The 26,841-nt window shown below is 48.1% G+C and overlaps 1 protein-coding gene across 4 annotated transcripts in view; it reads left to right on the forward strand.

Annotated features, from left to right (window-relative positions):
- LOC144142495 (5'-3' exonuclease PLD3-like) overlaps positions 1-26,841 on the forward strand; it is a 116,349-nt gene that overhangs the window by 56,450 nt on the left and 33,058 nt on the right. The window contains exon 1 of one of the 4 annotated variants that reach the window (XM_077674040.1): positions 8,502-8,555. The exons of 2 other annotated variants lie outside the window; for them this stretch is intronic. In XM_077674040.1, the coding sequence (XP_077530166.1) occupies positions 8,517-8,555 (39 nt within the window). In that variant the 5' untranslated portion in view covers positions 8,502-8,516. Of the gene's footprint in view, positions 1-8,501; positions 8,556-14,599; positions 14,724-26,841 lie in introns of those variants that run through there. One more of the 4 variants, XM_077674044.1, reaches the window with a different exon arrangement.

The following is a 26,841-nucleotide window of genomic DNA, read 5'->3' on the forward strand; positions in this document are numbered from 1 at the left end:
ATCGGGGACCAGTCCTAGTGGACGCGGTGTAGACGAGCTCCAGGGTACAAAATAGAGGGCAAGAAAAGATGGGAGGCCGAAGTGCGCTTATAGATCCAGAGCTTGAAAGGAAGGTTTTTCTCCCGAAGTCAATCTGTCAGGAATCCCAGGAGTCTAGTGTAACGGTGGAGTTGAGTCATGTGCAAACTTTTATTGAGTATCGATAATATCGTTGTACCGAGCCTAGAACAAAGACTCGGAGCTCCGGTGCTTTCTGTTACTGCTTTTATATAAGCGATGAATTTTGATGCATAAAGCGTTGCAAAAGTCGCACGGAGAGAAATGGCGGGAGTTTGAAGTGGTCCAACCCGCTTAAAAATATTTTCAGTTGAATAAAAAGTTTAAGCCTGGCGAACGACGTAGATGGGGTTTCGAATTATGTCTCTGCTGGTATTTACAAGACTCCGAAAATCCCATAATTTTAAGACGTTCCAGTGGTGCGTTTTGTTGCCACGTTAAAAGGAGTAAATCCCAATTGGTCCAAGTTACTTCACTCGCAGTAACCGAAGCTCCTGATACCGGCTATTCTGTGAGTCATGTAGCTTCTGTGCTTACATCATAACTTTAGATATCTAATTCAGCTGCGTGGCTAAGGAGGGGCCGGGGGGGGGGGACATCTGGGCCGTAAAAGGGCGGGGTGGGGGTGCCACTTGTTCCTCTACAATGTGTAACGTGGACGTCGAAAACGAAACCACAGCTTTGGCCTATACAATTTACGTCCCCACAAGTCTATTCAAATTTGTTTCCTGGTACAGTGAAAGAAAGGGAGTAGAATTTTGGCATCCAGGAATTTCGCCGTAGTCGAGGATGATTCCTGGAGGGAACGATTCCTGGAGAGGGAGGGGGTGCCGTCGCTATATGACTGCGACCAGAGTCCTTTGACTCTGCTGCGACGCTCGGAGGGGTGTAGCGGGCGAGCTTGTTTTTCAATGCGACGACAGGGGGCTAACAAAGCCCCTTCATCACGTCCAGGACCACTACTGTTGGGGCGGCGGATGAGAGCAGTACGGGGGGGGGGGGGGGGAAGGGGGGGGGGGGAGGGTGAAGGTGGGAGGCATCAGGGCCAGCGAGAGTTTGTCTTGTGTCCTCGGCGGCTTTCCACGTGGCTTTTTTTTTACGCACATGAGATGTTGTGTGCGGGCTCACGGGGAATGTTTAGCATATTCTGGAGTCTTCGCAATGACGCGTCGGAGACCATTCCGGTTGTCATATTTTCAGAAGGAAACCAAGGTGAAAATGACTTGGCTAAAAAAAATATGGGAAGATTCAATCTTGAGGAAGCGGGGACTGAGAATTGAAACGAAATTAAAGCAAGTGTGAAACATGCAATGAAGGTTGGTGCGGAGGAGCTAACTGTACAAATTAAGCCTGTGTTCGGAGGATTGGCGGAAGTGGCGGGGGGGGGGGGGGGGGGCGGGGGGGGCGGGGGGGGCGGGGGGGGGGGAAACTCAGGTGTCTATCAATGGGCGAGACAAATGGGTCGTCGCGATTTCCCTTGGTTGCACCAGATTCCTTCAGTGCTTTGGACCAGGTTCCTTTAGTGCTAGGACCAATTCGTGATCCAAGCAATCGCGAAGGATCTGAAATCGGGTGTTAATAGCTCATATTTTTTAAGTCGTTGACTTCCGTTCATCGTGCCCAGTGGCGCAGCCAGCACATGGTGATTGCACGAAGATGGCGATATACGGAAGGGGCGTATCCCAGGCAGCCCCGTGTAATTAAACTAAAAGAACAACCGACGAGTAGCTTGTCGAACAAATTATGCAAGAAATAGAACAGTTATGTAGGCATTTATTTTGTTTACCTAACTTTTAATCAGGTAAATCTAAGTTTTTTACTTCATTCTCCTGTTAGGGAAAAGCAGTATAAATCAGTATTTGCGTTGCGCACATAAATAAAGCGGATAGCCTTGTGTTTTCTTTCTGTTTTCTCATGGTTGTCGTGTGGACGTCCCACGGAGTTCTAAGTAAAGAAATATTTGAAGCTGGTGACCAAAATATTTTGCTTTGGTAGGTTCATCTTTCAAGGTGGAGGATGAGTAAAAAAAGGACCGGCAACAAAATTAACTGCATAACAAAAAGATAAACACCTGGTACGCCACCCACTTTCTATCATTAGGCATTCGATCCGCTGAGTGCTGCCATCCCGGAAGATGGTCGGGAGACCACACGATAATTGAGGTGGGCGGGAGGGGCAGTTTCTATGTTAGTGAAAGCGTTCTGCTGAGTGCTTAACCGAGTACTCAGGAAGTAGTATTATTAGTTAGACAATAATATTATTAATATATCCGAAAGCGAAAGAGAGATGGAGAGAGAGGAAAGAAAAAAATATATACACATAGAAATATGCCACATTGGCTCTCCACCAATTAAGGGAAGTCCAGCAATCCCGGCGTCAAAAACTGTTTCATTCCGTCCTGATCTCCCGGGATTTCCAGGGCGCCTTTGATTCTGTTTGGCACCCGATAGTCTTAAATTTTCTCCGACGTCATTCCTGCCCCGCTAACCTCTGCCGTCTTTTGCGCTGATTCCTAACTAACCGGAAGGTGGTGTGCAGGCTGAGAGGGGGGGGGGGGGGGGATGCTTTCATGGAACAGTGAATAGGCAGCTCGCATGGTTCCCCTTTGAGCCCTCTGCTGTGGAACACGGTGCTCCATGGTCTGTTGGAGACTCCAATAGAGAGAGAGAGAGAGAGAGAGAGAGAGAGAGAGAGCTCTTTATAAAAACAAAAAGCCGAAATGTTTGCCAAAATTTGGACAACGACATGCTACTCGGCTGGTTAAGGGGAAGAGAGGAAAGAAAAGGCAGGATAGATAGCAGGGCAGAATAAAGAGGAAGGAAGAAAAGAAATAGAATGAAAAAAATAGTACGTTCAGACCGTGGGAGTAGTGAGATGAAGCAGCAGTCCGGTGATTTTATTTTAAAATTAATTGAAATCATTTCATTCCCGCCAGTATCGTCCAGGTAATGCCGCCTGGATGTAAAGTGATTTATAATGGAACGGCTGTACAGCACCGTGCAGATGCAGTCGTCTGAATGATGAATTGAAGAAGTTAAATTACGGGCGGTGTTTCAGACTTTCTGTTAACTTATTCACTGGCTTATTTTCCACAAGACTCATGCTGGAAACTTGTGGAGGGAAATGTCGAAAATTTACTTGGGATGTCTGCGTATGTGTAGCCATACTCGGGGACAACTTAAGAACGGCAACGATGGTGAGAATTGATGATGATTGCTAGTAGGATCCCCTTTCTAGCGGGGTAATTACGTGATGATGATGAGGAGGAGGAGGATGATTTTTATTGGTTTCCCCTTTGTAGCGGGGTGATGACGTGTCAGCTTACCAAAAAGGACAAATACACCTATGTTTTATACTCTTGGTTTAATACTAGCTCTTCTAAGCCCAGGAACAAAAAACTTGTTAGGCACAAAATACTTCTTTTTCCTGTTACAGGTGGTAACTGCCCTAAGCAATATTCCCCTCTCTGCTTTTCGTCCACCAGCATTCCGTCGCCTCGACAGCCTTGAAGTTAACTTCCTCTGTGCTACCCTTATATCCTAGGGCTTCTGGAAGCCGAATATTTTCCTCGTGTAGATTTGGATGGATACCCTCGCATTCCAACACTATGTGCCGCATAGTTTCTGTTTCTTTTCCGCAGACCACGCATACCCCATCATTTTGTGAATACTTCCCCACAAAGCTCTTAGTTCGCAAGCAACCTGCTCTAGCCTCAAAAAGCGAAGCGCTGCCTCGGGATTTATCATTGAAATTTTCCTTTCTGGTGTCCAATTTCTCAGCCCTGTACATCTCTAACGACGTTTTAGTTTCCATTTTTTATCTCCATTTATTCGTTTCTATCTACCTTGCTTCTTTTTTGGAAGAGCAACACAGATTGGAAGTTGCCCCTGCGCCTCATCACCCCAGACGGCTGTCACTCCGCGCGGCCCAAGTAGTGCCTTACTGCGAGTATTTTGAACGTGACACGAGTCCGTGATTTCCTGCTTTGAAATTCCTGCAGCAGCTGCACGAAGGCTAGGTGTAAGAAAGAAGACGATGTTGCGCCTCAAGCGCAATCTCGTTTCAAAACACACGCGCTGACATCCGGGGCCGTCGCTTCGGCGGAGTGATACACTACGTGAGCTATTGCCGTTCTCAACTTGTACCCGAGCATAGTTAGACTGAAACGCGGCGCCGAGGTCGCCGTTCCGTGATAAGCTGACCCTGGCGGGAGCCACAGTTTCCCTGGGATGCCTGTACCTGTACGTAGGAACCAGCGCAAGAAGCCGTCCTCATATTTCAAGAAATGTGCCGGGCCCATGTCATTGGTTCCTTGTATGGGAATTTCAATGCGCTCTGCGTAAAACACAAGGCAGTGAAGAAACGGGCGAGCAGTGCCAAATAACCAACTGCACTTAATTTTTGTCGACTTGCGAATGTATCCAAGAAACATTAAAAAACATGAAAGAAAGGTCACGTGATCCTTTTGGTAACTGACACCACTCGCTGCGCAGGCGCACCTTTGCCCTGTCTGTCATCGCTTTATCCCCTGTGACAGTCTCATCTGGCGTTTTTCAGGGCTCATTTCTAGGTCCTTTGCTTTTTCTTCTCTACTGTAAAAAATTGCCTCTTAACAATAAATCCAAAATCGGTTGACGAGGACGGTCCTGGTTTGCATACCAAAATTTCTTCGTTTCAAGATCTCCTAGAATAACAAGAATATTATACAGCGGAGCTGCATTAGGCAACTCGCCCATGGAATTTTTATGTCCGCAACCAAAAACTCCCAGTGACCTAAGAGAAAAAAAAACGTTAACCCATTAACCTTACCCATTCGTCTTCTTGGATGTTTACTCTAAAAGGCTCTAGAATCTCACTGTCACGTGGGCCCTCTATGCTGCTGTGGTGTTACCACTAATGGACAGCTGCAGGGCCAACGTTCCCGGGCGATGCGGCAAGCTCCGCAAAACGGTCATTAATAACTCACCTGGCCATCCATTTCATCCCTGTCACATGTTCTCCGTTGCACCTTATAACGCGAACGTTCATATTTCACGGCCCCGTGAGGAACCTGTCCCTGCTGATGGCTCTGCCTCTGACAGAACTTTTGCAGAACTGCCTCGCGTCTTTTCGTTTTGTTGTTGTTGTTGTTGTTGTTCCTTTCTGATTTTGGCGCGTACCCACTTGGGGGATTGGCCAGGATCGGGCGATATATTGGGGCTAATGTGCCCAATTTAGGAGACTAAATTTTGGAGAAAAAGAAAAGAAAATAAATAAATAAATAAAAAATTGTTGATCAGAATAATTGCACAACAAATATAGGAATTTGTAGAATGAAAGTGTGCACTATGCAGGAATTTGCAAAATCCCGCATAGTATTGTCTTTTCGTTTTGTGCCTCATCCCGTGCGCACGTGCACAGAACTCGCTGGCGCGTTCCGTCAACCTCTTACCTACGAGGAAAAGATGTGTGCTTGGCTTTCCAAGGAGTCTGTCAACTTGTTGTCACCGAACACCGTCTCTGGCTCCACTATGAGCCACGGAAAAGGAGGTGGCCGCTAGAAAGTAAAGAAGACACTAATGGCGTCGTATTTGACCATTACTTCGCCTTTCGTCGTTTATTTACCTGAGCAGCCCCCCCCCCTCCTTTGTTCCCAGCATAGCCTGGTGGAAAGAGCCCGGGTGGCCAGCGCAGGCCAGGCTATCCCGGACTAGAGGAGACCCTCTACCAGGCGGGTGCCCAGACATCAGCATATAAGGCTCGCCTTAATAAAGTTTACTTCTCTTCCTCCTTCTCCTTGTTGGTGGAGTCGGAGTCTTCCTCTACGGCCTTAAGCACTCTCATGGACTCAGTTAGCACTCGAAAGGCGTGGCTGGAGATCTCTGGGAGAGGTTTTCGTCCTCCCGTGGACACATACAGGCTTATGAATATATTGTAAGGCCCTGGAGCAACGGGTGAACCAGGACGTTTATTAGGCGATCTAGTCGGTTCCGAACACCGGCCCAAGAGCGATGATGATGATGCACGAGGGAAGAGGTTTGGGTAATGGTAATGAGAATGATAATGTTACGGCGAGGAGGGAGAGCGGGAGATTGCCCAGAGTGCATGAAGAAGTCCCTGGAAGTGTCGTAGATGTCCAGGCCGTCGGGACGCGACATACGCGCTCACAATATATATATATATATATATATATATATATATATATATATATATATATATATATATATATATAAGGTATAAGGTTAGTAGAGACAGAGACACACGAGAAAGTCTGCAGTGGCTGCGTTCGTACTCTGAAGACAGAAAGTCCTCTTCCTGAAACATCCGTAAACTTATTTCTATTTTCTACGTCTTTCTCGTGTGTCTCTGTCTCTACTAACCTTATTTTTTCGCGCTCTGTGTGAGTTTTTATCTTTCCAGACTATATATATATATTTATTTATATATATATATTTTATATATATATATATTATATATATATATATAATATATATATATATATATATATATATATATATATATATATATATATATATATATATATATATACAAAAACAGTGGTTTGCTGACGTTTCGACTGGAGGACCAGTCCTCCAGTCGAAACGTCCGTAAACCACTGTTTTTGTTTTTAATCGTGCGTCTACCATTTTCGCAACTATATATATATATATATATATATATATATATATATATATATATATATATATATATATAAATGCGTGCGTGTGAAGGGATTTATACGAAAAAGATTAACTACAATGAAGGTTCATACACCTGCCGAAATGTCAGTACACATTGCTATTGTTTTTTCAGTGTTTTCAGTGCGAGTATAATTTTTAATAATAATTTATTTACAATAACTTATTTACTATAAGTATAATAACCGTTTACTCACACCGCTGACTTCAGCAGCTCTTCGCAACAGCTGCTAATTCGGCTGGTAATAAGTTGTACGCAGATCCTTCTTTAGATGTCATCAATAGTCTGCGCATCAAAGTTCTAGATGATCGTATAGTGTTTTAGTTCTAAGCTATAAAACATTTAAAAGACATATATGTTACATGTGTTCTTAGCTGTCTTGGCTTTTGTAAACCACGTACGGTTACACATATTACCCAAAATTCACATTATTCTTGTGCCGCTACGAACTTCAAACTCATTTTTACAGACACCGTCTGGCGGGAAAAACCCGTATTTTTTTTGGTTACTTATACCGAATGCTACAGGTCTTTAAGGCTTCTGCGCATTGGAAAATACTGAAACAAAACAGCTGGTACAACAACAACAGTTAATGTTTCGAGAAAAAGGCAAGAAAATAACAACAAGGTTGATGTCTCCTAAAGTAGTTTTTTAATTGTAAATACATGCAAATATTTGACTAGTTTTGGTAAAAGCAACTCGTGAGATACAGTTTTTGATGCTCTCTGGCCACAGTGGGGCTGACTAACACATTGCTCTGATCAGAGAACGATTCCGCTATACCTGCCATACAAATGGGGCAAAACATTAGCGTCAGTGGAAACGAAGCCCTTGAACTGCTAACGCCGCGGTACCTCTGCCCTTCAGAGCCAGCAAGCGTGTTGAAAGTCGGTGAACCCTCGGGTTGTGTAAACATCGGGTCTGCAGGACGCCGGGCGGGGCAACGAACGCTCCAAAAACGCCGCGAGGGGGTTTCCCGCACGCAAACCTCTCCGCTCACTCCCCTCTCGTTCGACGATGCTCTATGACGCGTTTCTTCCGTCTTCGATCTCTTTCCCTCCTGCTTCCCAAGAGAGGAGAGAGTTGGGCTCCCCCAATCAATCCCTCTACCCGGAGGGCTTCATTCTTTTTTAACTCCCTTCACCCTTACAGGAGAATTTTTTTATCTTTTAACCCCCTTTTGGCTCCACCATATCTGCCACGTCAGTGCGTCCGTCGAGGCACGCGCAACCCTCGGCCGCAGTGGTTACTGATTCGAAATGGGGAGAACTCGGCGACTAGCGGTCTGTCCGTACTCTCCGCACATTTGCGATTCCGGCCGAAGACCTTCCGCCAACGCAAGCGAGCGCTCTTTTTACCGAGCTATAAACACAACCACCACACGCACGCCACGACATTGAACAGGACCTTCTTGCGCTCTCTTCCCGGGCCTTTCCGTGTCTTCGTAACAACACACACCGAGGCACGATCCCGGTTTTGTGTTTGACTTTCTCTTGCCCGGTCTCTCCTTTGTCGGCGCATAAACAAGGCGAAGCGCGTTGCTCCACTCGGCCATTTGTCTGGCGCGGTTCACTGATGGTGTAATGCTCGTAGTTTTAAACTTGCCGGTCATTCGGACCCTGCGTTTCTTTGTTGCTTTGTGTTTGAGCTCGAGCTCTCTCCGTTGGTCGAGGGCAGTTGGCGCCTCTCGCTCCCTGAGAGCGTCTGCTCGGTCGAGTAGTGTCTGCCGTTCAGAACGGCCGCACATTCTCGTTCTAGTGACTTGTGCTGGTCCCTTCATCATGCAGGCTGCTCTACAGTTGCAAACTCCGTTCAAGCAGGTGAGTTGTCCATTGGTGTTCTTTCACCGTAGTGCAGTGCACAGATTGGCACACGCACCGCCGCTACTCGTTGGTATGGGGTTAGGACCCTACTTTGCGAAGTCGAGGGAGTCTGCAAATTATGCCCTAGAATCTCGACCATACGTGTCTTGTCTTGTCATTCTCCAAACCAACTAGCCCTTGCTTCAGCCTTAAAGGAACAGACGACCGATTTTTGCATAGTGAATATCCTCAAACTCACATGAAAACCAGTGTTGTATACACTAGAGTAACCGCAAGAGATTTCTAAACAGGCGGAAATAATCTTAATTTCGCACTAAAATTTGTGAAGTCTATAACTATATAACTATGAACTCTATGACTGTATCGAGGAGTCATTTCAAACAGCGTATTCGTGCGTGAGCAACACTCCGCATTGTTTGGATCAGCTGTCGAAAAAAGCGGAGTCCCTGGAGAAGCGTAGCCAGAAACTGTCATCTAAATTATCATTAGCAGCGGCAGCCTAACAACGTCGCCATTCAAGTGGATTAGGCAGTGGCGGTTGCAGCAGTCGTCAGGACATCACGGTGGGTTCAACTCCCATGCGGCTGTGAACAGGGATAGGCGGTGGCATGAAATTCCCATTATGTATGCGACGGACCCACGTTAGCGCTAACGTTACATTGCTTGGTGCATCGTTAGGCTCAACGTTAAGGTATTTTGACGTTAAGGCTCAATTCAGGCCTAACATGTACCCATTCTGGTGGATTGGCCAATGAGTACAGCCGCAGAAGCTCATGGCCGATTCACCAATTTCCATTTGTCCACGATGTCAACATGCCCATCCACAATTCACACATTCTCATTCAAGGGGATTGGCCAATGACAACGACGGCTGCAGTGAGAATCTCACGGCCAATTAACAACTTCCAATTTAGCTGCAACGACAACACGCAACATACAAAGTATGAGGGATCGGCCATCAAACATAACAGGAACTGTGAGAGGCTCATGGCCCATTGAGAAGTTTCCATTGCCACCACGGCAACATCCCCATCCATGCATATAATCACACAACTCAACAAGAAGTGCTGCTCACGAATTCTTAGATCGTAAGATAAAGCTATGGTGACCCCGTAACTTCTTTTTTTCTATTTTTTCTTCCCTTGGAGTCAAACCTGCCAATTACGCGACATGCTTCCTATTTCACTTAGTCAATGGGTTTACACATACGTTGACCCAAAACCGTGCTGACTACAGCTATCTGGCATGGTTTGCCTCCGTGATAACCCCTTGTGGCGAACTCGCAATCAGCAAACATAGGCGGCGTGATTACGTCTTAGGTAATGCGACCTGTTCTCTAAAACATCTAAATGCTCGCTCCTACTGCATCCGCAAGCTCAGTTGACATAAGGTGACTACTATCAGGCACGGGGGCGTTGTTTTTATTCCCAATTACAGCGACGGTGTTTATGCTAAATACAAAAGTACCCATGCCGTTCGCCATGAGTTGCGTAACTTCATATGGTCTAAGCCCAAATCCTTATAACTCCTGCACCACCGCGGCGGGTGGGAGGCCATGGGTACAGCCTTGCCGTGGGATGTATTAGGCTCCTTTCAGCTTTCTTACGTTAAAGGTTCAGACAGACAGACAGACAGACAGACAGACAGACAGACAGACAGACAGACAGACAGACAGACAGACAGACAGACAGAGAGGAAAGCAGGCAGGCAGGCAAAAATGCTATTTGTTCAATTGAATTAATAGCCCCCTTATTCCTGGGAACCTCTGGTCGCCGTTTTGATGAAGACAACCAAGGCTTGCTGTTGTTGCAGAGTGGCTTAGTCACATTAGCTAAGCTGGCCGCCCTACAACAGCACAGTTAGTGGCGGACCCCCCCCCCCCCCCCACCCACACACACACACACACACACACACACACACTTGCGCTGCGACAAACAGGGGACATCACGGGGCGAGTTGACTAAACTGCCATCTGTTGGCAGAAAGTTGTAGTACTGAACTGCTTGCGGCAGCTGCCGTTACGTCATGAAAGGAAAAAGCTGTGAAAAACATACTTAGATTTTACCTAATTTGTTTTATAGTTTGAAAAGGAAGCCCTATTTTATCAAGTTTTGTCATAAAGCAAATATTTAGCAATGCTCAGTTTTTGTCCCCTGGCTGCCACGCCACTACACTTGCCCCTCAGCTTCATAGAGGGAGCCCCTCAGCTTCAAAGGGAGAGCCCCTCAGCTTCAAAGGGAGAGCCCCTCAGCTTCAGCTAGGGGACCAGCGTAGCCCGGATTTCGAAGCGGAGTTTTGCAATGGGTGTATATTGACGAACACTGACAACAGCAAACACTGCAGAGCGGCCCCCTCAGCTAGGACATCAATTTCACCGCGTTAGTTTTCGCGGACCACGCAACAGTGCTCTATAGCCAATCCAACAGCCGCAACCTGATGCCATCGCAATTCAAAATTGTCATCCCTGCCCGTCTTTGTAGCCTTCTGACTGTGCATTTGACATTGTACACATCCTAGAAAAAAAGGGCACAAGTCAGGGGTTATTTTTATTTTGAAGGGCTGGTAAAAGCATTAACTAGCTGTGATGACAAGTTATGGACGTCTTTATCTACTGCACACTCTCCCAACGTGAGGAGAGGGTGACACACAGTTGTCTTTCATGCACGTAGGCAGTGTCATCGAGAGAGAGAAAGGCGTGGAAAGTGATTTCTTTACGTAGTAGTAAAGGAACGTAATTTTATTCTGCGGGCGACGTTTGGTGTTAACGTCTATCCGTAGTCTTCATGAAGCTCATACGGAAGTTGCCGTATTTTCGCGCGTATAACCCGCCCCTGCACATAACCCGCACCCCCACTTTCCATCGACGAATAGATAAAATATATCTCCGCGTATTGTCCGCATTTTTATACATGAAAGTATGGACCAAGGCTACTACTCAATTACACATTTGTTCATGCAAAAGGACTTACCTAGCTGACTACGTAACTAGATGACTTGCCGCATACTTTTTTTTCACGTTGGAATCTGTGCGTGCAAAATAAACACTGTCAATGGGATAACAGTGGCTTAGTCACTATTACTGCTGTAGGGGAATAACGGCCTAGCGCGCATCGCGGCGAAGCTGCAGCAAAGCAAATATTTTTCATACAATCCTCACCTCTACAACATCCCTGAAATATTCATATTTTTGGCGCGGGTTATACGCGCCAAAATGCGGTGCGTCACTACTATGCTCAAGTCGCAGGGTACATTCACTATTTGTTCCCTTCGTGCGTAGCTGGTCACCTTTCACGAGCAACCGTTGCACCCCACAAAGGTGAACTGTGTCACAACGATCAATGACCGCATTGCGGTGTACCCTTCCCGCAGGGGCCGATGCGAGAAGCCATTGCTAGCAGAAGGACGCGTCACTTTACACTGCAGGTGAAGCAATGCAGGCAGAAGTAATTGACCCCAGACGGCATCCCCCCTGAAACACGTCAGCGAACTCGGTCGGCCAATCTGGTCTGACCGTTGTGAACGCCAGTGGCCAACCACAAGCAATGCAATACGAAGTACGGTGCTCTGAATGGGTTGTGGAGGCGCCTTTTTTTATACAACTGTATTTCCGCACCCAGGGCCACTTGTATATTTGTTCGCAAGTATTCTAGGGCTATTTATTTATAATAAAAGTGTGCATACGTAACGTACCATGCTGCGCTGCATAGGGATGCTGTCTTATGGAGGTAGTTATTGGGAAACCTTTCAAATAAGACGTAATATGACTTATTATATGGCCCCTGCAAAAATGTATTCCCTTCAGTGCAATTGTGTATGAGTGAGGCCGACTTGAAAGGGGCCTAATTTATAGCGTTCAAGACCTCTATTCAGACAACCGTTCCGAGTAAAGTTAGCTTTCATCGTGGAAAACAAGACATTGATACAGAATAGTGTCCTTTCCTAGTGTCCTTTTCCGTTCTCAACGCCAGCGCGCTTGCCTGGCGTGTATGGATGTGCGCCTCTCCGACGGAGTGGCGGAGAGAACGTATCGGGGCAACACCGAATCGATAAAAAAAATCTACTCATGGATTGATAAGCGTCACGCTAGGAGTCGGATGGCGCGCTTCCGATGGAAGCCATCTAAGATAACGGCAGCTTCCAGAGACGTCGAGCAACGGGAAACGCAGAAACTGTCTACTGGCGTGCCGCTTGTCGTTTAATGGCGTCCCTTCAGGCCTTCCCCTTTCTCCGACGCTGTTGATCGAGGCAATCTGCGCCCAACCACGCCGTCACGACATCTACAGGCCACTTCACAACAGTGCACGTGCAGCGCATGCGCTGTATAGCGCGAATTCAGAATTTGCGGAGATCTGTCGGAATACGAGCTACTCTTTCAAATGCATTGAATACTTCCTGCATATAGCTTATGCTCGCGCTCTCGTAGAAGCAAAGGTCCAGCTGGCTGGAATTCTATTAATAGGAGGGAGCACTGTTGTTATCCTGACTGGATATTAGGAACATACATATCAGTCCCCTTTATGTGGCTCAGAAAAGGTGCGATGACCATATACCGGGCGAAAAAAGGGAAGGGGATGTGCCACAGCGCATGCGCACGTACCCATCAAGGAAGTGGATCATAGTATGAGCCCAACTACACAAGGTTTAGATATAATAAATTTCTACGATAACATCCACGGTATGACAAGTCGCTGCCCGCCATTGAATTTATAGCACATTCCAGTTTCGCAAAGCACGCCGGTACCAAATATTTTAGCGTGCATACTTCAGCGCAAAAAAAAAGCGTTGGGAAGAAATGAGAAGGAAAGGAAAAAAAATTCACCATCTTCCCGTGGGGGAACCCTGAGTAGTATGCGAAGCAGCCATGGGGTCGACTCAAGTTCCCATTAGTTTTCAGTTCGATCGCGGCGTTGCGGGAGGAGAATGAGGGGAGAGGATCGCGAGCGCGCGTCATTTATACCGCGGAGCTACAGTGGCGCCCCCAGCGGAGTACGCAGCGGCTACCGTCGCGTCTCTAACCCTAAGCTGCTTCGCATTATCGCGCACGGAGGCGCAGGTGTTGCCATTCGTTGCGCAATGCCGGAAAGGAGAGGAGCTTCGGAGAGGAGAGAAGGAATGCCTCGCATTACTCAGGGTTCCCCTACGGGAAGATGACGATGGTGGTTGAACGCGAAGCAATCTCGTGATGAATTCTTTGGTTGGCCAATCCCTAGGGGCATCCGGCCACAATCATCATCAGCGGTGCCTGGCCAGGCATGCGCAGTGGGGGTGTGGACGCCGCACAACGGCGCCCACACAACGGCGGAGGAAACAGGCTCCACCACAAGCTGCTTCGCATCTAAAATAGTGTCGGTTGTCGAGAAAGAAGCGGCGGCCCTGCCAGCTACTCATGTAGTCTCACCCGCGGTGTGCAAATTAGGAGAAGACCTTCAGGGAAGCTTATTGCCCTGAAGCCAAGCATAACCAAGGCCAAGCATAACCATGGTTATGCTTGGCCTTGGTTATGCTTGGCCAAATGCTTGGATTGGGACCATTTATGCTTAGTCACATGGTTGGGCCTCTGCAGAGGCCAACCGGATGAGCAAGCATAAAGGGCCCCAATCCATTTGCGCACCCTCCCCTCCTGTTCTTTTTTATGCATCCAAACGCCAGTCACAAGACGAGACCATGCATGTTTACGACCATGGGTGGGCTCAACTTACTTGCAGAGCACTTGAGTCCTATCTCGTCAAAGAGAAACCAGAAGGGGTCCAGAATACGGTCCTCCGATATACATTTAACTTCTGCCGCAAAGCACTTTCTGCAACGTAGAGTAGTAGAAATTACCAGTGCATCTCAATTTATAGCGCGACGTTGAGCCGGAAGAAGTTTGGCGCTCACTAGTGACAAGGCCTCAGCCGTATCAATAAGAGGTAGCCATAGTCAATCCGGGTCCAGGCGGGGGCAAGTGAGAAGTATGACCCCCAGCGAACAAGCGCTGCGAAACGGAGATTACGTGCCCTGCCCGTGTACGATACCGTCACCCGTGTCCCTTTCATTTTCAGGAGTCCATTTATTGACTACTGACTAGACGTCCTGACGTAGGCCACGAACCGGGCAAGACGGGAATACGTCAGCGCCACGAGCCCAGCAGGCGGCTTTCTCTGTTTCGGATACCGTTTAAACATGGTAGGTGGAGGGTTACAGGTCCAGGATACAAGCATGCAGTGCTGTCGTCGCTCATGCCGCATGGTGGCACGCCGTGACGGGCACGCCATGTTCCCAGAGGACTCTGTTAGTATGGCGACCCTTTCCAGGACAAGTTGGCAATGCCGTCTGAGGTCAGAATGTGATTTTACGCAGTGTTGCCGTGCTCATGCCGCCTATAAAGAAGTCCTTCCGACCCTTATTAGCACCAAATGCATAGCTCCGGGCGAAATCTTTTGGGTAGGTACGTACGGCAAAGCGCATGATAGTCATCACCATGACCTGGTCATATCTATCCTAACACGGCCGGATCCTCACTCATGTGAACAACAGTATAATGAGCGAGATAATGGTTTTGTTAATCATAAAAAATGCGAACATGCACTCCGTACAGGTGGTTAACCGGCAAAGCTGTCAAGTGCGGCCGGTGTTACGCGTATGACGCGCGGCTTACCCATTTTGAGGTAACATGCGGCCACTGTTTGCCATTGCCATGTTGGCGCTGCTCCGCCCGCACCCCCCCCCCCCCCCCCACACCGCCTCGGCCCGCCGTGGTCGTTTGAGCTGTCCTTGACACTGTAACTCGCTGCGCGTGCGCTCTGCTGCGACAAAATCAGCCGATTTCTCCCCCTTTATTTCTAACTCTTCTTGAACCTGGTTTTGTAGTGAAAGCTACACTACGCTACCTCTGGCAGTTTTCGTGGGGTGACCAGTTTTGCCCTTGAGAGCTACAAATCAAGCCACACTCCCTTCCGCAAGCGCCCCGCACGGAGCAGCGGCCCGATAGCAGAGAGAGCTAGGCGGCAGGGGGGAGATTGGCGAGAAGGGAACGGAGACGTGCGCGGGACCCGTGCCGCCACCTGGCGGAGGAAGGCGAGAAGGTCGCCGCCGCAGCGATAAGCGCGCGCCACGATGGAAGGCCAGGAGGCCACGTGCGGCACAGAGCCGTGTGCGATGGAGGGAGACGAATATCCAGCAGCGGTCGCTCGTACAGCGTCGCAGATTAAACAACGCCGTGAGGCCAAAAAGGATGACAAATAAACAGTGTATTCATTGCAAACATGACTGAAACCACACCTCGACCACACCTTGACAATGTGCCCAGCCAGGGCAGTGAAGCTTTCGCTATCAACTAAAGTTAACCAAAAGCTAAACCACAGCACATTTATTTTTCGCGCCTGCGCACGGGGTTGCTTCTGAGCATTTTTCTGCGTATGCGGTATACCGTCGGATTTTCCTTTCCCTCAGCCGTATAAAGCTTCGTTTTAGGAAAAGGAATAAACTTTATTTGCCCCAAAACTCTGTACCCATGGCGATAGAGGTCTTCTCAGTACAGAAGTCATTTGGCGGTCGCTGCCCAGAGACCACGAACTCCTGAAGTTAGTTTAAAGCTATCTGACGGCCACAAGCTCGTCACTTAGGAGGGATAGGATCGGCGGAGTGGAAGGATGCACCAATGTCCCTTCGGTATTACCGCAATGAAACGTAATGCTATCATCGTGATAACGTACTTTCGTCACGCTATTGACCAAGTGTCGTCAACAAGTCACCACATAGCACCTATGTCATCGCAACATGCCGTGGGATGATTGTGCGCCGGCGTCAAACTATTGCGTCATGGGATAAATACCCTTCTTTCTACGAAACCTTTTATAGCATGTCCGACTGAGGGCTAGAAATAAAAGGCATCTAAAAGCACACGTTCAGCTAAATGGCAGCCGTGAATGCAAGGGATACGCCATCTGGGAACCTGCTACGCCGAATAATAGAACGCGCTCCCAAAAAGTTTTAAAGGAGCCATGAAGAGAAAATGCAAGTTGGTTTTATTCGAAAGATTTCGTGTTTTATAGTGCCCCCAGCGCTTGTCCGGATACAAACGGTGCTTTATTCACTGAGAAATTAAACAATTTAGGTTAAAATTTCGATTTTCCCGCTCAATCGTGCGTTTTCGTGGTCCCAAGTGACATCACGGGAACCGACCGCTCTGCAGCCTAGAGCACCTTCATTCACGCATCCGCCGTACAGGGTAGAGACACGTAACGCTGGCGCCGCCATGTTCGGTTGCTCGCTCGCCGCCGAAGCAAGTCATTGTGTCAAAACCGCGCTAAAATTATCGCCGCAACGCGGTTTACTGAAGAAGTTTGAATCATATTGTCTGTTTCGCGTTGCTAGGTCTCGTGGGAAACGAAAAGAATAACGCCTTGAGCCCGTTGGCCCAATTGCGGCGGCACGGGACCGTTCAAAGGTTGTCTCCACCCTGTAGCGGTGTTGGTTTGTTCCCACGTTTCTTTACGTTCCGTAACCTAGATGGCGCCACCATACCGTGGCAAGCGTTTGGTTTGTTTTTGCCCGCATTTAAACCTGGCTTGTTTTTGTTCTGGGAGAAAATATTCGTTCCCTGAAACAGTGCTCGCTCGACAAATGGTTGCTTGCGTCAATCGGCCAGTGTCGTCTGAGACAACCCCAAGCCCCATAGTGCTGTGCAGCTAAACCAAAGCATGCTGTGCGCAGTACGAACAGCAGAACGCATCAGTACTTCTATGTTTACATGTGCTTTCGTAACTTCCACTGTTTGTCCCATCATTCCTATTGCTTTGTAAAGAATGTGCCCTAAATTTAAGCGCAAATCGCTCGTTCGTCTAGTTTGTAAGCTCTACCTAATTTGCGTCTGCTTCTGCCAGCCTCCGCCAATCGCAGAGCTTAGCCCATGTGACATCACAGGTTCTGTTGCGGGAAATGAGCTGGTGGGTCGCATGACCATTCCCGTTTTTCCTAATTATGTAGCTTATTTGAGCGAAGTTTACGTTAAAAGTGGTGTCAGTATGATTCTAACGAGACAATCTTTTGAATTAACCAAACTTGTGTTTTCTCTTCATGGCTCCTTTAACGCTTGCCGTGGAGCTGAGATAACCTGAACCTCAGTAACCGTGGAACGAAATGGGCACATTTAAATTTCAGCGGCCTGTTTTACCGCACTATCTTTGGGACCAATCATTAAAACTTGTTGAGTTTTGGACGTAGTATTTTTTAATGTATAGCGATTGTCGCAGGCTACATTGTTTTGAGGTTTTAAGAGATCATTCTACCAGGTTATAGAGAATTGAACGCGTCGAGAAGTTTCTTCCATCTTCAATTTGCATAGAAAATTTTCAGCACGTCCTACAATGTATACGTGTTCCACGGAGCAAGAATAAAATAGGTTGGGAAACTGAGCTTCCTGGGGCAGCCGGATAACGTCACAAGCACTTGGCGAACGTCAAGTTTCCGGCATCTGGCGGCAAGCGAAGGAAGTGCGCGGTCATCGCCACGGCCGGCGCGCGTTCTGTTCGCGCTCGCCCAGTCCAACCCAGCCGGGGCATCGCGTCGGCATTTCGCCGGGCCGCGGAAACATTCAGTGGCCGAAGCGAGAGTGTGTGCGCTCTTCTGCGCTTCCGTTGGCTGAAGAGCCCGCCTTCGCGATTAATTTTTTGTCAAATATAAACCGGCCGGTACGAGCGAATAAAAGAGGCATTTTCTTTTAATGCGTAAGCAATCTTGCGCGAGCACCAAGCCCATAATACAAACCGTGTAAACGCAAAAAAATGTAAAACCTGTAAACGAGCGGCCTTATCTCGAGTGTGATGCGCTTGAAGCGAGTTGAGTGCACCGGCCAATTTATGACGCGCGCACGCGCGCGCGCGCTCTGTCCGAGATAAACGCGGGTCGCGCAGCAGATCGAGCGCATAGCGATTCACGCTGCAAACAACAGTATTGCTTTTGATACATTCAACCAGGTGCCGCTGTCAAATTGTTCGCCGCCGCAGGTGCGGAGCTCCGTAGGTCGCCGTAGTTATCATTGTGACATTATCTGGTCGCTCGATCGCGCCGGCCGCAATGGGCGTTTCCTCTGCTATATATTCTTGCTCCGTGACGTGTACTGACGCACCATTCAAAAACAAGTAAAAATTTACGGGGCAGCCTAATCACTCCTTATGATACACTGTATGCGAAAGCCTTCGTGTCTAACAAACAATCCAACGTGCATGCTCAGCTAAAAATGCTCTGGGCTCGTTGTTATGTGCTTTTGTTGCACCTGAATTTTTTCCTTTGCACTCAACAGTGGAGTCGAGCCTGGCAATATATGCTTCGCGTTCAAGCGTTTCTTTCCTCGCTGTGTTTATTAAGTGCAATGCCCTTTAGGGGTTCGCCTGGTCGTCGCAGCTCACTCGGTAAGCCCCACATCGTTCCGTCGTAGCGGCTGTCGTCGCGGCATAACCGAAAGGCTTCCAAAGCCAAGCGGTTTATATAGTCATAAGCGTTCGAAGCTCGTGAACAGCTGGCGCTCCTCATACATCTCCCCGTTGTTTAGCGCAAAGAAAACTGCAGTTACATTTCAGACAAAATATACGTAATTAACCCGCAGCGCCCGCATTCATTTAGTTAGGAATGGTCGTTGGATTGTTTTTTACGATAGTAAGCGAAAAAAGGTGGCGGTGCAACGCCGGCACGTGCGGGAGGAAAAGCAAGCACAAAAAAAAACTCCCAAGCATTTCCCCGAGGGTGAACATGGTTAAGTGCGAATGCACGGGGTGATGCTATGAGGGGGAGTAAAGTTAAAATCCGTTGGCATTCGCCCGTGAGCGCGCGCGAGCCGACCCACGGAGGTCTGGCAGTTCATCGCTGCATATATAGGGGGGTACGCCGCGCCGAGCGCGCCGAGCCAGGTGGCTGAGAGAGGAGGCGAGCGCAAGGGGAGAGGGACAGCGGCGCACGGCAGCTGCAGCCGAGCGAGGGGGAGAGGAGAGAGTGTGACGTCACGGTGGAGAGAGGCGCGCGGCAGCTGCTGGGGAGAGGAGGCGCGCTGTGACGTCATACCATGACGTCACGGCGCGAGGAGCGGTGCGGGGAGCGGCGCGCACCCGCGCAACCACGGCGAGGAGGCGGAGCGAGCGCGGTCACGTGGTGAAGTGACGTCACCGCGCCGTTGCTACCGACGCTCCTCTCCGCTCCACGCCGTTGCTAGGGAGAGGAGGACTGCGGACGCCGCCGCCGCCGCCGCCGCCGGCGGTGGAAGGTTTGGGGTCGCTTATAAAGTGCATTCGCACTTAAAAATTGGCCGCGTATCTGCTCCTTTCGTTGCAAATGCCGTCAAAAGACGATAGTCTTTATCCGCTTTTGCGAAGTAAATGCCTCCCTTCGTTTTCCCGCTCACCTCTCATGTTGTTCCTCTTGCGTCGCGCTCCTCCCAATGTAAAGACGCCAAAGGTTTGGTTAAATCATTTTAAATTTCCCGCGTTCCACTGCTCCAAACCGGGTGTCTCGATGCGAACGCTGCCGTACGGCGAAGGCGCGCGTTAATCGAGGCGCCCTACTTCAACGTTTATAGAACCGCGTTTCCCTACTCCACGTGCGTTGCAAGCAGAACGTGGAACCTATCTAGTGGAACCTTGCGTAACTGTTGCCGGTTGATTTCTTAAAATGGCGCCAGAAGCTATAGTGGCGCGGGCGACAGCAGGCGACGACGGAGTGAATTCTTTTTCTGCAGTTGATGAAGTATTTAATTTCACAAAAGTCAAGCATGTTTGATTTTTTTATAAAGGAACACTGCAAATATCACTTCTGTATTGATTTGTTGTCTCATATTTGCGTAATGTATTGTTCTTCTTCAACAATGTTGACAAGTATGAACATTACACCGGACATAGACGGGTAGATTTAGCTGTGACTATATAAGACTATTGCGCAGGCATTGTTTTGCTTTGGCCGGGTGGCTGAATCGAGTTACAGACAGACAGACGGATGGACATACTGACATACAGACAGACCAAAATTTCTGGGTTTAAGTAGCCCAAGAAAGACTATCGTCTTTAAAAGAACAGAACTCCCGCTTGCGCAGTTTCAGGCAGGGGGTGCGTGAGCACTGCGAAGGCGGGAAATTTCAATTGCATTGGGCGGTAGTAGTGAGTGGATAACCGCGCTACAGCCCATTATGGTGAATCACTGCTCTGCACTTCCGGTAGATTTAACGTGGAGTGGAACGGCTTTATTTTCTTTGAGCCGACAGCCCTTTTGTGAGTCAACACGTGGCCATGACAAAATATTTTCAACCTACCAATTTAACTAACGCTCTCGCAACTATATAAAAAGTGCACGAGTCAGTTCTGTGATCACTACGCGGCTTTCATTGCCAGGTTTAAAGCGAGGAACGAAATATCTCGCTATTTGTTGTTTGAAAAGGCGCAATACCAACGCGAAGTATCGGGGTTGAACAGCGCGGGTTTTAATGCCAAGTACGAAAAGTTCAACGAGTACAGTCCCCGCCGCAGGAAAACCGTAGCTCTGCGAGGGATCCCTAATGAGGACGAACATATCGCGCGTCCAATTAGTAGAACGAACACTGCTTGCTCAATGTGAGCTTGAAACTTGTTCACCAATCCTCCTTTTCTCTCTTTCCAAACAGCGAACTCTTGACGGGGAAACAAATACACATGCTTCCTCGAATCAGGAAGGGAGTTTCGAATAGCCGCTTAAGCCTCGAGTCGGAGCGCCACGCGTGGCAGCCGACATGTGTTCCGAACTAAGTTTTTTTGGGGGAAAGTTACACGTGTTTTGCTTTCGTACTACGGAAATTCTACGCTTTTTGCAGCCAATCTGTATATCCATGAGTGAAACTTAAGCGCAAACAGACACAGGGACGAGAAATGTAAAGGACACCAGCGCTTATACTATCAACTGAAAGATTTATTAAAATCGAAAATACATTTATACCACACCAAGACCTAACAATCAAGCACGTGTGACCGTCGCACATGCGTACGGCGGTACATGAGGACAACCGCCCCATTTCCTTCTCTTTTTCTTTCCCTCATCTTCTACCCCCTCTCCTTAAGAAGTTGCACTTCTTTATCTAGAATACTCAGCGACGGGTGACTTATACAATCAGAACCCTTAATCCGGATATGAAAGGCTTCAGCGATTTCCCTGGTAGCACGGTCTCTGTGCTTAAAAACAACTTCCGTGTCTGTGAAGCGTGGCTTACAACCGCAGTCTGAACAGTGAGCGCCAGGTGTGTGTAGGGCCTTCCTTTCAAGTAGGAATGATGATATGAAGGGACCAAAACATGAGGGTTGGTGAAATGAATAAAGAAGTAAATAAACCGTAGCCCTGCGAGGAGTCCCTAATGAGGACGAACATAGCGCGCGTCCAATTAGTAAAACGAACACTGCTTGCTCAATGTGAGCAAGCAGTGTCAGCATCAAAGGAATATGATCAAACGGAACTAGAGGCGCCATTACAATCGCCCAGCCATGGCGGTGGCTTAGATCGGCGATCGCCAATCGGTCAAACAAGTTTCTGTAACGTCAGAAAGAAAATGTCGTAATGTGGCGAGGAATTCGTCATTGCTTCATCCGTTTACTTCAATAGCTTGATATTTTTTTAAGTTTTCGGTTTTCGACGAAATTGGTATCGTTGTTATCGTAACAAACCAATCTCGTTGCTGAACCAAACGGCCCATCACAGGAGAGCTGCATCAAACGCGCCGTTTTATAGTGTTTACACGTTGCTTAAAGGGACGGACAACTGATTTTCACGGAGTGCATGTCCTGTAGCTAATATGAAAGCCATAGGTTTATCATCATCATCAGCCTGTTTACGCCCACAGCAGGGCAAAGGCCTCTCCCATAGATATCCACTTATACCGGTCCTGTGCTCACTGCGACCAATTTATACCCGCAAACTTCTTGATGTCATCTGCCCATCTAGCTTTCTGCCGCCCCCTGCCACGCTTGCCATCTCTAGGGATCCACTCTGTCATCCTTAATGACCAGCGTTTATCCTGCCTTCGCATTACATGCCCTGCCCACGTCCATTTCTTCTTAATTTCTACTAATATGTCCTTAACAAGCGTTTGTTCCCTGATCCACTCCGCTCTCTTCTTGTCACTTAATGTTACACCTATCCTCTTCCGTTCCTCCGCTCGCTGAGTCGTCCTCAATTCAAGTTTAACCCTTTTAGCGAGCCTCCAAGTTTCTGCCCCGTATGTGAGTACCGGTAATATGCAGCTGTTACACGCTTTCCTCTTCATGGACAATGGCAGGCTGCCATTCATTATCCGAGAACGCCTGCCGAACGCAATCTACCCCATTCTAATCCTTTTAATTATCTCTGTCTTATGGCTGGGATCCGGGGTAACTACTTGGCCTAAGCAGATATATTCGCTTTTGCGAATATATTTCTTTGCGGATATATTTATTTTGCGAATGTATTTTTTGCGAATACATTTCATCTTTGCGAATATATTTATTTTGCGAATTTAATTTCTAAAATAAATTGTCGGAAATAATCCTCATTTGACACTGAACTTCCTGAACTCTGAAAGGTAGTTTCCAATGCGTGATTCAAAAGCCGCACAAGGGATTAGGAAAGCCCACATTTTATTGCTTTTGCTTGGGACAAGTTTTGAAATACCTCTTTTCATCTCACGTACAGTCAAAAGTATGTTTCCGCACGGCCAGCTGTCATGGTTTCCAGCACTCCTTTCGAAGCATACTTAAAGGAGTACTGACGCGAAATTTTTATGTTACGTTTTTTTCGCTGCTATGCGTACCTACCAGCCCACTAATCATAGAATGACAGATTAGACGGTCGAGCGCAGCGTAAACATTCATTTACGGCGTCGTTTATTCGTGCCAGTTTCGGTTTCGACAAAAAAACGCCGAGCGGCCGCCATGACAGCATGTATGACATGGCGTCACCATTCTTGCCGTATCGCTGCCTCTCTGGAAGCGCGCGCGAGCGAGCGAACGCGCGCGCCCAGACCGGCCGAGGTCTTCGCCGTCCCCACAGGCCCGGGCAGCATGACGTCAGTCCCAAAACCATGACGTGTACACACGCCCGAGCAGCGCGCGCCAACCACAGCCAGCGCGTCGGCTTCGTCACGGGAGCCCCGACGTCGGCAGTTTGGGGCACGTAGCAGATGATGTCACGTCGACCCGCTCTGGGCTTTCTCGTGCGGGCGAAGATTAAAATAGATTTTAAATATGTTTCGCTGAACGGTTGCTGTTGAAACTTGCTGGGAGATATCTCCTGATAAAAAGGAAGCGTTTTACATAGTTATCTCAGTTTTGAAATTTCGTGTCAGTACTCCTTTAAGGCCGCTAGACCTAAAAATTCCTCTTTCAAATGTTTTAGGGCCCTACCAGAAAAACTTTTTCGGTTAAAGGTGTTTCAAATGGTGCCATTTCCCTTAGGACAGAGAGCATATACTCTGCAAAAATCGGTTGTCTGCTCCTTTAAACGTGGAAGAACTGAGTATTGCCACGAGAGCGTGCGCCTAAGACGTAAATTTTCGCGACATTTTAGCGTCGCGCGACGATCGCGGCTATATGAGCATTTATTATTCAACGGCCGAAATTGAATTTCCAGTCGAGACACAACGATGCGGTGTCACGCAGCGGCGTGTTCGGCACAAGTTGATATTAGCGCGACACGCGATTACGTTGCTGCGTATTCTTCACTTTCTACGCGCGCACATGATGATAGCGTGATAAAATCAATTCGCTTTATCACTATAGCGACACGACGGGTAGGGAGGTGGGAATAAACGAGCTCACATCAGATAGAGACTCATCATCATCACCATCAACAACAGCCTACTTAGGCCCACTGCAAGGCGAAATCTCCATTGTCTTCCAACAACTTCCGTCCTAAGCCACTCGAGTCCACAGTTTACCCCCGAAGTTCCGTATTTCATCTCTCCATGTGATAATGGCCTTCCCCTTCTTCTGGCACTCTTGTTATCCGCTGTTACCCTAATTGTCCACCAGTCGTCGGCTCGTCTGGCTGTCGTGTGACCAGTCGTCGTCTGTCCATTTATTCTCATTATATGAACTATGATATCATCTACTCGAGTTCGTTCCCTGATCCAGGAAGCTCGTTTCCTGTCCGCGAGCGTTACTCTTACAGAGACTACCGATAATTATTTTTTCCTGTCGCAAGCTACACGCCGCGGTTACGGGCCGTTCATGTCCGCTCTTACCACGACGATCAGACATTTTAAATCGAAGCTCCATATGTCTCACTGATGACGTCTGCGTGCACCACAAAACACACTGCAGGAAAGTTTCTCTGACGATGGTAATGATCGTGGGTGAATTGAAAGAAAAAAACGCTTCCCGTTATTCGAACTGAACCCGGGTCCCTCGCGCTATGAGGCCGATGTCTTTCCAAATGCGCAATTCCGACACAGTCGAAGCAGTTTGGATTTGGAAAGGGGTGCATGGAAATGCAAAATTAGAAAGATCAGGGACTCCTCGCCCAATGACGACGATGGTTGAACGCGAAATTTCTTCGTGCGACATTAAATAGCGAAAGGCCGAAGTCGAAGCCGCTGCGATCAAAAGTCCGAAATGCTGGCGAGTCAAAGTCAAAGCTCAACGAGTCTAAGTTCAAACCGTCTGCGAGTCAAAGTCAAAGCTCAACGACTCTAAGTTCAAACCGTCTGCGAGTCAAATTCAAAGCTCAACGAATCTAAATTCAAACCGTCTGCGAGTCAAAGTCAAAGCTCAACGAGTCTAAGTTCAAACCGTTTGCGAGTCAAAGTCAAAGCTCAACAAATCAAAGTTCAAACCGTTTGCGAGTCAAAGTCAAAGCTCAACGAATCTAAGTTCAAACCGTCTGTGAGTCAAAGTCAAAGCTCAACGAGTCGAAGTTCAAACCGTCTGCGAGTCAACGTCCAAACTCAGCCGACAACCAAGGAATCGCTCATATGAAAGCTTCGCGTTCAACCATTGCCGTCATTAGACGAGCTATGCGTGATTGACGGGGTGATGTACTATACACTGATGCTGCGGATGCCATCGCAGAAGAGACAAAATGCCAGTTTTGTCCGATGAGAACACGGCCATACGCGAGTGCTGCACGTTCACAAATAGGTCTGTCACAACGGCGGAAGTGGCGATAGCGCTGGCAGCTACGTCCAAAAATACCAAAGTAATTATCTGCGACTTTAAACACGCCATGAACAATTATAACAGAGGACGAATATCACCTGAGGCGGTCAGAATCCTTGCAAAAAACCCCATGAACCATCAGGTTTTACAAATCTGGACCCCGGCCCATCAGGCTCTCAAAGGCAATGAAGAAGCAAACGAGCTCGCCCGAGGACTCACTTTCCGGGCAGGCTCGGGCACCCCTTCCACAGAACACACATTGTCTGAAAAAGACAGGATGTTCACCTACCGAGAAATAGCGCGATACTATAGGTTAACAAGAAAAGAATACCCAGACGCAGACCGCTCTTGCAGGTTGGAACCTACCCAAATCCGCTACTGCTTAGTAAACTCTACCCAGGTCAATTTGAACCCAAATGCAAACATTGCGAAAGCCTCGCAAGCACGGTCCACATGATATGGACGTGCACACAGATATCAGACGGCACACACACCATAAACACTTGGGAGGCTCAGCTCGGACCTAGAAGCCCAACGGAAGATCATCAATCAAGCTCAGGTAGCCTCCAGGTTCCAAGGGATATACTGACCAACTCCGAGCAAGGGTTTTAAAAAAACCCATTGATTGATTCCAAATAAAAGTTTTGTAGCGTGAGCTACACTGGCCGAGGTTGAGCAGTTACGCGTGGCTCCTGGAGAGCCGTGCTGCGCATGCGCGAGGAGCAGTGGTGTCTCACGGCGCACAGCTGGTGCGCCGGAGCCGCCGCCGTCGCCGCGACTGGATTGGATTGGATTGGACTTCATCGGATTGAATTGGATTGTATTAAATTGGATTAGAAATCGTTTTAGCAGCAGTAAGCATGACAATCAGCTAATCTATAGACAACCAGGAAACCTAAGAATAACCAGCTGAACAGCTCACGCTATGTATATCCTGGCATGGCCGAGCTAAGCCACGGCTATTTTTTTTCGTCATAAATACGCATGAAGAAAACCAGGAATAAACAAAACAACCGGAAGGTCCAGTAGCATACGCCCACGCCGTTCCAAAATATTCAAAGTGCCCCGTTGTGCAAAAAACCGTCGTTGTTGCATTTGTTGCATCGTACAGAAAATGGCCAGCGCTGTAAAGCGTGAATAGAAAACACATTCCGGTTCGCATGGGATCT

This window comes from Haemaphysalis longicornis, unplaced genomic scaffold (genome assembly GCF_048455015.1).
Source record: "Haemaphysalis longicornis isolate Haplotype H1 unplaced genomic scaffold, Haemaphysalis longicornis Haplotype H1 scaffold_6, whole genome shotgun sequence".
Lineage (NCBI taxonomy): Eukaryota > Metazoa > Arthropoda > Arachnida > Ixodida > Ixodidae > Haemaphysalis > Haemaphysalis longicornis.